The 13,657-nt window shown below is 31.2% G+C and overlaps 1 protein-coding gene across 7 annotated transcripts in view; it reads right to left on the bottom strand.

Moving 5' to 3' along the window:
* NBEA (neurobeachin) overlaps positions 1–13,657 on the bottom strand; it is an 829,579-nt gene that overhangs the window by 670,080 nt on the left and 145,842 nt on the right. For all 7 annotated transcript variants that reach the window (XM_056794740.1, XM_056794741.1, XM_056794743.1 and 4 more), the window contains exons 6-8: positions 11,818–11,944; positions 6,999–7,118; positions 6,368–6,514 (exon numbers count right to left, since the gene is read on the bottom strand). In XM_056794740.1, coding sequence (XP_056650718.1) covers positions 6,368–6,514; positions 6,999–7,118; positions 11,818–11,944 — 394 coding nt within the window. The remainder of the gene's footprint in view (positions 1–6,367; positions 6,515–6,998; positions 7,119–11,817; positions 11,945–13,657) is intronic.

Genomic DNA, 13,657 nt, shown 5'->3' with positions numbered 1-13,657 from the left:
TAGTATGGCACTGAATAAATAAGTAAATTTAGGTAGTACCGTAATTTATTTATACTATTGAAATCTGAAAACTAAACCATCCATTAAATGAAAATTATTATTTAACATTACTATGTTACAAGTCCTCTAAAGTCATTTGCAATGTATCGTCAGGGTACAGAAGTGACCCTGAGTTTTTTAATGTTAAGCCAGCTTCATCAGACACAGTCAATTAGGGAAAGCTTTTAGTATGGTTCCAAGAGTGGCTTAGCTAATTTTGGAGAGGCTCACCTCAGATTGGTCACAGCAATTTTCAAAGACTTAAGTACCAAATTCCAGGTATTAGTATGTGTATTGATAAAAGTCCCCCCAAATCATAGAACCATAAATTATTAAGTGTTTTTAAATTATTCCCTTTTATATCTTAATTTTTCTCATATGTTTTAAGTTTAAAAAAAATAAACCAACAACCAAGTGTCAGCCATGCTGTGGGTCAATGCTATCATATAATGCCTTTGCTCCTACTCAAAAGTTGCTGAAATCTAATGGAGGAAGTCATGAAACTTAAACTGAATCCAATAAAAACAGAAATAACCAATTAGGGATGCAGAAAAATTCTTTAATTCTTCATTATTAAAGGAGAAGCTATTTAAAGCCCCCCCCCATTGCCACATGACTCTTCACCCACTTACAAAAGATAATCTCACCTACTATTTTAAATGAAAGTAGTTTTTTGTCCTTAATGTTCACATATTCCCCATCTGTCCTAAAATCCCTTTATGCCTTCACCAGTATTATTCTTTACTCCTTTGCCGCGGAAAGAATTTCTCTTTCTCCTTAGTAAGCTCTCTCTTTATGCCTTTGATTAAATTCTTCCTTTAGTCTCTGGGAATTTGAACCATTAATCATTGTCTCTAGTAACCTCAAATCTTTATAAATGAGGTAAATAAGCATATGTATGTACAAATATAGACACATACATATGCATATCTTTATGTGTATATGTATATCTACTCCCAACTCCTAAGGATTAAGTTTTCTTTACACAGATGAAACTCTGATGAAATATTAGCCTGATGTCTATCCTAAATGAGAATTCAAAGCATTCCTGGAAATTTCAATTTAAACAATTATCTCAAGCACTACTCTTCATCTCCTTTACTCTTGGTCAAACATACTCCTACAAATTCTTCTATTTCTGTTTAAGGATACCACCACATTTCCAGTCATTCACATTCATCACTTTTTACTTGGGCATAATAATCGAAATCTTCCCACTTCCTTAACCAACTACATATAGTTAGTTGCCAAACTATGTAAATAATGCCTTTAGAACATGAATTGCATCAGTATCCTTCTCTCACACAAAATAAAAACCTGGTGCAAGTCTTCATCATCTCTAAACTTAACTATAACATCCAAGATAATGCCTAAAATATAATTAATTTTTATTAGGTATAACAAAAATGATAGGCAGTCAATAAAAATGACAGAAATGTCTCTCATTTTGTCCATAATTGAGAACTATATAGAATCTTAGAAGTCTTTTTTTGTAGGACTAACTTAATTTCAAAAATAGGATCATCAAAAACAAAAAACAAAAAAAGAAAGTATCATTTACTTTTTTAAAATTTTCTAAAAAGAATATTCTCATAATAGGTTAGGAATGTCATAATATTTATAAGCGGAGAGTTTTAAGATATCACAAATCCTATTTTCATAGAGGTCATATTATATTATTGAAAGCAATACCCATTCTTAACAAGCTGCAAATATTTCAGGTCAAAGCCTAGGAATGAAAAGTCATCTAAGAACAAATCAAGCTAATATCAGAAATGATCAGTCACTAAAACTTTGGTCGTCAAGTGATAAATTTTGAAGATCACAGTTTTATGAAAAAAAGTGTTAAAGGTTATAGGAACTATGGCCTCCATGACTACAAATAATTATATATCAATGAATATTTTGAAGCACAAAAAAACCTCAAATAATGAAATTTAAACCTATTTTCTTGATAAAGTCTCAGTAGAAATGGAAAAATTAGGTTGAAATGATAAATTCTTGTTTAAAGCCATTCATTTAATCTATTCTAAACCCAATGTAATACTCTGCCATTAAGAACTATAACTTGTTTTTTTTTTTAGTTCTTTCTTCCTCAATTATTCCTAGAGGCAAATAGTTTCTACTAAGGCAAATACTTTCGTAATACTTTAATTTTTAATAGTAATGCTATATTTATAAAATCATCATAATATAGAGTTGGCTATGTGAAAGTCAAAACTATCCTTTAGGTATACCAATTTGAATTTTTCAGGATTTTTCACTGATCATAAGAAAACAAATTTTAAAAAGTTAATGAAATTAGATTCCATCCTAGAATCTACCATCCAGATAAATTGGTAATAGTATATAAAGAAAGAAATCATTTTTCCAAAACCCATGTTTCCAAAAATTTGGGGACAGTGATGGGAAGGAGAGGATTCTAGCTATGTTTGATATGCAAATAAGCCTAAAAAGGAATATTTAGATAATTCCTGGAGAAATCATGTTGAAGTGGAAATGTGATAAATAATCAAATAAAAAAAAAAGACATTAGGTCATTTTAAACCACTGAATCTCTGAATCACTAAACAGTTATTTCATGTAAATGTTATATGGTACTACCAAAACAAGGAAGGATGTATTAAAAGATTAAAGTATCTCAAAAAGCAAGGAAAAAATAACAAGGCAAAGGATGCATATCAAATAATCAAGATGAACAGAAGTCAGAGTTGTTATCATCTACTGTAGTATATCAAGAGACAATGAGAAAAAGGGGGAATCCTATGTAAATGTTCCTACATAGCTAGGAAAATGGCACTAAAGGAGGCAACAATAATTATCAAGATAAATTGTAATTAAAGGCTACTGTATGGCATGGCTTCCGGTCTTACATTATCTATGCCAGTTATTCTTCTCTAATTTCCTTTAAATCAAATCCAAATTAAAATGCTATTAACTAATCTTCAATATTGAAAACAGTAGTTAATAAATATTTAGTTTTGAATAGAATGTATTAAGAAAAATTAAGTTCAAACGTGTTATCCCTTATCTAATAGATCCCTTATCTAATAGAGAGTATACAGTTATGTTTGCAATGAATTCCTATCCAGGGAACATGTTTCCCACTGATTTAATTATGAAAATTATGAATTATGAATTATATATAATATAATTATGAAAATATGAACTTTACTGCCAGGTAAATATTCTGAATCAGGTATGGAAGTTATAATTATCACAGGAAAAATGTTAAAAATCACCTACATAAAAGTAAGGAAATAATATGACATAATGGTAGCCCAGGGTTCAAAAAGAATTGAAGTTATTAGTTTTTTTTACTTTGGGGAAATCATATTCTGGATAACACTCTAATCCTATGAATTACAATCAAGATGGTGATCTACATTGATATACTGGTTCCTGAGCAGTAGTTCCTGATATAAATGAAATGAAAGGAAAAGCAAGCAAAAAAGATTTACAAGAAATCAAAATATTAAAATGACTATTTTTACATAAAATACTCAAAGTAAGACAACAAAAGCAAAAAAATCTAACATTATGATAATTTTTCTCACTCTCCCATATTTTTACAAAGTAGCAATAGTCAATAAATCTCATTTAAAATTTAAACTAATTTAATTATTTCAATTTTAACTATAGTGATCCTTTTTATTTATTCCTATTTTTCAAATTTTCACCAATAACTTGAATTTCTTTGTTTCTCTTCAGGAAGTTCACCTGAAGACCTCTGTACATCTCTGTAATGTGAGGATAAATAACAAAGAATTTATCATAGTATTTTATAAAATGCACTAGACCAAGAAATCAAGATGAATTAGGAACATTTACAAATCTGACATTAACCTTGTGACCTTGGGTAAGCTACTTCTCTGGGTGCTGGTTTTCTTTTTTCTTTCTTTCTTTTTTTTTTTTTTGCAAATCATGAAAAGATGGACTTGGGAACTGTAAGATCTTGTTAAGTTCTAAGATTCAATGTTCCTAACTAAAATGCCCAATCTTTGCCAAACCATGAAGAATATTTGTTAAATTTTCTGTTGCAGCATTTAACTGCTATGTAAATGGTCAATAATGATTAGGAAACAATCCTAGAACTTAATTAAATATGGTCCTTAACATCTATACTAGTGGCTCAGCTCTCAAAGAATAAGATTACAATAAAAAAACAGCATTCCAAGGAAGATGATCCCATTGGTTCATCAGTAAACTCCAAATGTTCAAAGAACCAAAATTAAACTAATATAAATAAAAATGTTTAAAACTAAATTATTTCATTTTTTGATTGACAACTCAATTTTTTATTAACATTTCTCTCATTTTGGATTGTGCTCACAAATTTGTTATTTTCAAAACATGGCAAAGTAAAGATCACTAGTATAACCCAGCAGTTCAGCTGGTTGCAACTAGAAGAAAGGATATAGTGGTAATATAATCATGCTACAAAATACAAAAATTCTGTATTCCTACTTGTATACAATTAATTTAAGAGTGAATTTAATTCCATAGACTTGAAAGTTTTAAGTAATAAATGTCATACCCAACACTTTAATCAATAATATTCCTTTTTTGAAAAAAATGTTACTTTTAAATCTCAAAGAGGCACAATCTTAGCACAACCAAGTAAATCTTACTTCAAGGATTTTTGTGAACTATAATGTAGCCAAAATTTGCCTTCATTAAATCAAGATGGTTCTTTAGTTCCAGGACTGTCCATGACACCTTAGGTCAATTGGTAAGAACACTACAGGAAGTAAGGAGGAGATAAGAGGCTTAAATGTATAAAGTGAAGAAGTTAATAGATTCAACTCCAAAAGTCAAATGACACAATTGTTCCATAATTATAGAGTATATCTATGCTTCCAGGCACATATCTTACAAATGGTATCACGAGAAATCAAGAGATAAACAGAAAAACAAATTAATCTCTGTGGTTAGAAAATAAATTCAAAACCAGACCTTGAAGATGATCACAGAATCAAAGAAATATTTGGAAATGGAAGTCATCTAGTCTAACTCCTTTATTTTCCAGGTAAGAAACCGTAAGAAGACTAAGCAACTTGTTCAAGGTCATATAGGTACTCAGCATCAAGGATAGGATTTGAACCCATGTCCTCTAACACCAGAGACAGTGAGTTTTATACTGTGCCTTATTACCTCTCCCCAACTATAATGGAGTATGATTATCTCCTCATGCAAAGGATAGAATTGATATAATCTAAGTATTAATGTGGTATTGAGATATTCACTAAAATAGTAAAATTCTTTGCCTAAGAAACTATAATTTTTTAATATTTTAATTTAAATATTTTAAAATAGTTATAGCAAATATAATAGGTAAAATCAAATGGAAAGCATTAGTAAAAGACCTTTTGAAATGATATATTGCTTTCAGAGAGTAAAGAAAGAAATGTTTCTAAAAATTTGGAACCAATGTTTTATGTCACTTAGAACTTATTAGTTCAATATTAATTTTTGTTAAAAATTAAGTCATATCTGTGAAGTACAACAGGTCTTTACGAACTTTAGTAAGGAATGCAATACATAGTCTTATAATAAGGTAGCATTTGGGATATCATTATGTTCAAAGTTAAATTAAATTAAATTAAATTTTAAAAATCCCTTGAGACTCTTCAATGTCTTCCTATTCAAGTTCCACCATGATACAAATAAATTTTCTATAAATGGTCTAAAAACTTTAAGTAGAAGCACAATAAAATAATTATATTTATCAAAAGTTATAAAAGTATAGGAGATTTTAATATAGGCAGAATAGAAAGTAAACAAACTTGTAAGATATTTTAGCTGTATTAAGTTTTTTGTATAGTCTTTCCTGGGGCTAGGCATGGGGAGAACTGAAATTCAATTATTTATGCATAAGACAATGTTACCTAATACCTTCATTTCCATTCTTTTTCTCATTTTTTTTGTTTCCTCTTTACCTTAAATCTAAAAAATATGAAATCAATTCAAAATGTATTTTTAAAAATTTATTTAACTCCTTAATGCACTGTTTTAACAATTATTTTCTAGACTCATATTTTATCAGGTTTTTTTTATTTTTGAATAACAAATCACCAAAATATTTTGTCAATATTATAAAATTCAATGAAGGATTACCACATGAGAACATGAGGGCAAAAAATGCTTAAGGAGAGAAAGAATAATGGAAATTTTATAAGGTTGAGAATGCCAGATTTTATTTACGAAAGTAATTATGGCTCCTAGTTTAATTTAAATTAGAACTTTTATGAGGTACTATATTATATAACATTTTAAATATGCAGTTTCATATTGCACATAGAAATTATAATAAGATACTAATTACTACCTTATATCCAGGTCCTAACTGATGTATTGCAAATATCTGTGCTGGGTTGAGTGCTTCACCGAATACATAAACTGCACCAAGTTGACCACAGAAAACTCTATTTGCATCAGCAGTTTCTGAAGATCCAAGAAAGCACTTATCATAGCTCTGTTTAAAAATAAAAAGGTGTATATATGTATGTATATATATGTATATATAAAATATCAAATGCATTATTTTTGAATGACATCTTATAGTGGTAGTCTCTGGGTGACCGAGAATGACTATTGTCTTTGTGCAGTTTCATCTTTTGAATGACATCTAAACAAAATACTTTCCCCTTTAACTACAAAACATAATATAATAGCACAATAAAAATTTAATAGATAAGAATAATCAAATAAACTTTTGGCAGTTGTTCATCCTTCATTGTTAAGAAAGAGCAATGACATCACTGGGTGATGTCTTGACTTGCACATGAATTAGAAGCAGAGTTGCAAAACCATTAACTTTCTTTAAATAATGTTCATATTCTTTGTACTTAATTTTTCAGACAATGATCACTGCCATTTCATTTCTAGTCACATTAAAATACCAAAACAAGTGATAGAGTGATAGATAAGTTTTAATAATCAAAAGATAATAAACTTACATCATTTGTATTAACATGCCAGGCCATATCACCATATGAAACCAGCTGACCATTAACATAACACCGTATTTCACTATTTCTCCAACGGTTGTAGATATGAACAATGCTGATCATGTACCACTTAAGGGAATTGAAAAAAGGCAACAACGAACATTAATAAAATTTTAATCAATTACAATGAATAAAAATGATTAAAATGCTTATATCACATCAAATAAAATTCAGTTTATGATAGAAAAATATTATAATTCAAGTTTAAAGCAAATGACTCCAATAATGTATTTCAGACTAGATAATGTAGTTTGCTTTACTCAGTCAGGTAATTGCTAAATACTTACTGTTCTGAGTCTTTGTTATAAATAGATATAGGTGAATAAGAATAAATGATATTAATTCCCATCTTATGGCTACCACATAATACAGTTTAAAAAAATCTTTACATGGGTATGTTCTATATTTTATTCATATCAAGCTAAGAGAAAAATATCTAAGATGTTATAATCTAAAACTAAATTCTTCCTCTTCTCTGTAAAACCTCTTTTTCTGATCTGACTACTGCTGTTTTACTAATAACCTCAGAGTTATAGCCAACTTTTCTTTAACCTCCAACTTCCTGAACATCAGTTTTAGCAATCGTATTTTCAGAATAAACCTCGCATTTATCTTTCAATTCCATTCTGAATGCTAACACCTTAAGCCTGGCCTTCATTCCTTTTTAAATCAAGATTTTTTTCCAATACCCTCCTGCTCTAAAGTAGCTCAGTCTACTGAGGGGGACAACAAGCAAAAATTATAACCAAAAAAGACACATACACTTGTATCACTGTTAATATTACTACTAGGGATAGTTTCAGAGAGAAGGTACTAACATTTGGGAGGAATGGGAAAGACTTCTTACAGAAGGTGACTTAGCTGTGACTTGAAGGAAGGCATGGAAGTCAGGCAGCAGAGGTTAGTGAAAGGCAAGGGGGACAGCCAGTAAAAATGCATGGGGTTACGAGATAAGAGAGTCTGGTGTAATGAATAGCAAAGAGGGCAGCATCACTGCATCTCCTATCCAATAGACTATGGAAGAGGTATGAAGATGTGGTCAGATCTGTTTTTTCAGGTGAAGTTGACAGCTTTGGATGCACAGACTGGTGTACAAAGAGATTTCAGAAAGGGAGATTAACCAAAAAACCATTGTAATAATACAAGTGTGAGATGATAAGGATGTGTTGTAAGATGGTGGTAGTATCGGAGGAGAGAACAAAGTGTACACAAGAGATGTTATGAAGATAGAAACAAAAGGGCCTAACAATTAATTGGATGTGGAAGGAGTGAACAAAAGGACAGTAACTATGGTGTTAAGGATGAAATATAAGTTGTGAGCCTTGGTTTCTGGGAATATGGGGGTGCCCTGGAACTTAATAGGGAAATTGGGAAGTAGAGAGGTTTATAGGGAAAGAAAATGAGTAGTTTTTGACATGTGGAGAGTAAGAAGTCTATGAGATATCCAGTTTGGTATGTCTAATAGGCAATTAGAAAAGTGAAACTGGAGGTCAGGAGAAGGTTAGGGCTAAACAAATGAATCTGAAAATCAAATAACTAAATCCATGGGATTTGATGAGATTACCAAGGGAAATATAGAATGAAAATAAAAGGGACTCATGAAATAACCTTGAGAGATCCCTATAATCAGCTAGAAAAAATCTGGATAAAGATACATCAAGGGAGACTAAGACCAAAACTCTACCTCTTCTGTCTGAAACCAGTTCAAACAGGTAAGAAGAGAACAAGGAGAGAACAGTATTTTGAAAATCTTTTATTTTAACTTTTACCTTTCATCTTAAAATCAATACTATTTATTGATTCCAAGTAAAAAGAGAAGAGCTAGACAATGGGGAGGGGGAGTTAAGTGATTTGCCCAGGGTCACATGACTAAGAATTGTCCAGAGTCACATTTGAACCCAGAACCTCCCACGTCCAGGCCTGGCTTTCTATCCAATGAGCAACCTAGCTGTGTCTGCTCTCATTCTCTATAGGCTGGCTTCTGACTTCAACATTCAACTGAAACTGTTCTAAACAGCTAACAATGAAATCATCTTGTTTTACTATTGCTCCTATTATTTCTGCTTTGTAGGCCATAAGTTCTACTTCCAAAGTTTATATTTCTCTTTCAAATTATTTAGGAACATATCTTGCTATGGTTCCATTCTGTCTTGGGAATCATTAGGGTATTCTCCCTAATAGAATATTAATTAATTTTCCATTGTTTTTCAAATTTTATTCATTGATGTCTGGACTCTTTTTAGCTCTTCTGAGGCTATACTCTCTTCTGTTATTAATAGCATTCCTGTTGGTATATTTGCTTGTGCTCAAAGTATTAGTTTTCTTCCTCCAGAAGAGGCAACTAATGATTCCAGTAATTTCAGGTTGTTGGTTTTTTTTAAATTCCCCTTCATTCATTTTCTTATACCTACTCATTTGATGCTAATTTACCAGGGAGCTGGACCCCAAAACCTTCTCAGTTTCTTCCCATACCAGGTAAATCACAGGTGTAATTCATATGTGGGGACGAAATTCGCCCAGCTAGATGTTGGACATTTTCTCTCAGGCTTAGTTGAATATCACATGTCCTTTCTCAGTTTCCTCTGTTTAGTTCTCTGGATAACCATTGTTAGAGAACAGATAGTTTCCATATTGTTATCTCAGCCTGGTTAATCTGCCACCTTTTGGTTTTCTGCAACCATAAAGTTGAGTTCTGTTACATGTCTGGTTCTGCATTGTAGCCCTGTTATAATGTACAGTGTGGTCAGTGATGAGGGAAGAGGTAATAAGAAAACATATTATAAGATGGGGGCTAGTTTTTTTTCTGTTACTAGTTCACTGAAATATTATTTTGTGTTCTTGATTCATGAAGATAGCTAAAATTGATTTATCTCATGCATGATTCCTATTATAGATATCTTTGAAAGCTCACAAGGAGCAGGAAAAATGTCTAGTCCTCTAGCTTGTTGGTCACATGAACTGGAAATCTCACTGATGTTTTTAACTACCGAATGCAATAAATTCCAGTGGTTTGAATTACCTATCTGTCAAAGATAAATTTGGCTTTTAAAATCTTTCACAACCTGGCTCCTTCCTACCTTTCCAGTTTTCTGACATCTTATTCCCCTCCACATACCTTGAAATTCATGTGACATTGACCTTCTTATACAAGGAACTTTATATTGCCCATATCTAGGATATTTCCACTGGTTGTCTATTATATCCAGAATGCTCTCTCTCCTCATTTTTGCCTTTCAGCTTCTTTCAAATCTAAACTTTTAAAAATCTCACTTTCTTCAAGATATTTTCTTAGGCCTCCTTTTTTCTCATCCCTTAAGATTGTCTCAAATTTATTTTGTATAAAGTCAAACAAAGTGGAATGAATTCTCTTTGGGTGAAGAAGCTCAGGAATAACCTAGTTTCTCTAGTAAAATAGAATCCATCAGGAGAAAAAGTGTCCATTTGCAAGATATGGTAAAACATTAAAGTCATTAAAACCATTAGAATTAATAAATGACTTAAGAGGAATAAAAATATCACTTATCAAATAAAAACTAGTTCTGCTATACTTCCCTGTCTTTCAAAGTCATCAGAGCAAAGTTAGCAAATCATAAATATCTTACAAATAATGCAACTCTATCATTAGGATTTATTCCTGACTCATTAAAAGTGCTGTCACACATTAATTTAAGTGACAATGAATAAAAATTTAATTCTATTTCAAAAATATCAAATTACCTTTCCAGAGAAATGGAAGAACACAGAGGGATCATAAGATCAATGTTGGATAACACTATTCCACCAGTGTTTGTGGTTTAATTTATAGTGTTAGTTTATTTTGTTAAACAAAAGTCAAAGGTGATGATGACATATAATAATTATCTTTCACAATATGCTGTCATTTTATTTAGATTTGGCAATTATAGATTTCTGTGTAAACTGGGGCATGGCCCATATATTCAAGAATAAGTCTGTTGTTCATATCTTACACTATAGCTTTTCACATAAAGGGTAAAGGATAGTCCAGAACTGGGGATGATTTAATGAAGGAAAAACTTTAGGGGAATGTGAGAGCAATTTTCAATATGAATAGCTGATATGTTATGTGGAAGAAGAAACAGATTTTGTTCTGGTTCATCCAGATGGATCACTGTCTAGGCTCCAAAGAGAAAAATGTATATTCATGTAAAAAAAAATCCTTCATAATAATGAGATTCATTTAAAATTGAAAGAAATTGTCTTGAGAAAGAATGGCTTTCCTTTCTAAGCAAAGACCAAATAGGCACTTATCATCATCATCATCAACATCACAACAATTTTTATAACACTTTAAGGTTTACAAAATGCTTTACAAATAATATGTCCTCTGTCAGCTATGATATTTAGAGGATTCTTATTTGTGGATGAATTTAACTAAATGGTCCCTTTCAGCTTAATCTTTGGGATTATTTAATATATTTGTTTCCTCAAAATAATTATCATTTTTGTTATGAATTAACTGGTCTCATTCATAAGCTATAAGAATCAACAACATCAAATTTGTCTTCCTGCAAAGATTTTGTCTCTATTTTGTTAATTACAATATAATGTGAATCCAAAAAAAAAAATCGGAGCCCACAGATTTATTTATTGAATGGTTTCTTTCTCAGGTTTTACCCCATCTGAACTTGTAAATCATGGAAAAATATACCTAAAATTCAACAGATTTTACAATTTATTCTATAAGCCTTGGTAATAAAAATATTTCACCTAATAGAAACAATCCAAAATCATTTTCATTTTTACTTACTTTCCGTGGTTGAAAATCATACTTCACACAGTGCTGAAAACCTTTGCCCTTTGACTTCAGAGAAGTGACTATCAAACAGTTGCCAACAAAATGAGCAGAATAACCAACACCTTTACTAGTACGAAAACTATAAGAGAGAGAAATAGAGAGAATAAAACTGCATAGTATCAAATTACTATTAAAAGCATGTAAGTACACACAACTTGGCAAGCAGAAAAGAACAGGCATATACTTACAGACAAAACAATAAACTGTAACATGTTGAAATTCTGAGTGTTTTGGTTTGGGGCAGAGTGCAGAAAAGCAAAGATTTGAACTACTGAAAAGTTAAGAATGATAGAATATTTTAATGTTGTATTCAAGTATAGAGAATAACAATAATTACTGGCTGACAAATACTGACAGAAGTCCTGGCCTGACCATCAAAGGCCCATCTGAAGAATGTGAAAAAATAAGAATAACAGTAAATCACATTTAGACGACATTTTAAGTTTTGTGAACATCTTCACATATATCATCTCAATTGATTCTTACAAAAATCTTTTAAGACATCTTATTGTCCTCATTTTACAAATGAAAAAAAAAACTGAGCCACAAAAAAGGTTAAATAATCTGCCCAGTAATAATAGAGCTAGTCAACCAGAAATTCCCCTAAAATTTACTTACTAAATCACTGATGCATAGCCTATTGTTTATTGGAGAAGTTCCCACTTGGCAAGTTCCCTATACAAAGGAAATAATCACTCCTTTGCAAATTTGCTTATAAAGCAAGACATGCTGCAAGGTAAGGTGTTGGTAACATAACTTTAAAATGAATAAAGTCCCAACCCACATTCTACCTGACTATTATTAAGAAATCCATACTGATTCACAAACACAAGACAATTTAAGGAAAAACTAATAACTCATGAGTTTAGGATAAGCTTTTAATGGGAAGTAGCAAATAATATAATGTAGGTAAAAGATACTTCCAATTGAAGACCCAAGTTCAAATATGTCCTCAAACACTATAGCTATGGGCAAATGACTAAATCTTTATTTGGCTAAGTTTCCTCAAATGTAAAATGAGGAGAATCATAACATTTCTCTCTCAGAGTTATTGTATCAAATGACATATTATCTGCTTAAAGCACTTACCACAGCGCCTGGAATATAGCTGATAATTTTAAAATGCAAGTTACCTTCCCATTCCTTTTCACCTTCCCTTTATGAAGTTATAAACAAATCAAGGTGGCATTATTGATATATAATGGAACTTTGGTGGAACTTTGATATAATGTCTTTGTGGGTATCTTCCTTTATAGCTCCCAACCTTTTAGCTCCCTTTTATGTACTGCTTTTCCCCTTAGAATTGTAAACTCACTGAGATTATAGTTATATGCATTTTTTCTTTTTTGTATCTCCACCACTTAAAACACACACAATTCCTTTAATATTGTTGATCAGTTGTGTCCTACTCTTCATGACTTCATGGAACATATCTTCCATTATCTCCTAAAGTCCATCCAAGCTCATATGCATTGCTTTTGCAATACCATCTATCTATCTTATCTTCTTCCATCCCCTTTTCCATCAGCATTCAATCTTTCCCAACATCAGAGTTTTTTTCTAATAAGTCCTATTTTCTCATTATGTGGCCAAAGCATTTAAACTTCAGCTTCAAGATTTGATCTTCCGTTGAACAGTCTGAATTTCTTTAAGTACTGATTATGTAATATTTATAGGGAAAATGTGTGGATTGATGAACAGAGAATATGGAAGGTTTTGTAATAGGGAATGGAGGAGTTGAAGGGAGAGAGGGTATATGGCTGCCTGTGAGATAAAAGGAGAGAGATGCCCC

The sequence above is a fragment of the Monodelphis domestica genome, chromosome 4, assembly GCF_027887165.1.
Source record: "Monodelphis domestica isolate mMonDom1 chromosome 4, mMonDom1.pri, whole genome shotgun sequence".
Lineage (NCBI taxonomy): Eukaryota > Metazoa > Chordata > Mammalia > Didelphimorphia > Didelphidae > Monodelphis > Monodelphis domestica.
This window is presented reverse-complemented; position numbering and strand designations above follow the sequence as displayed.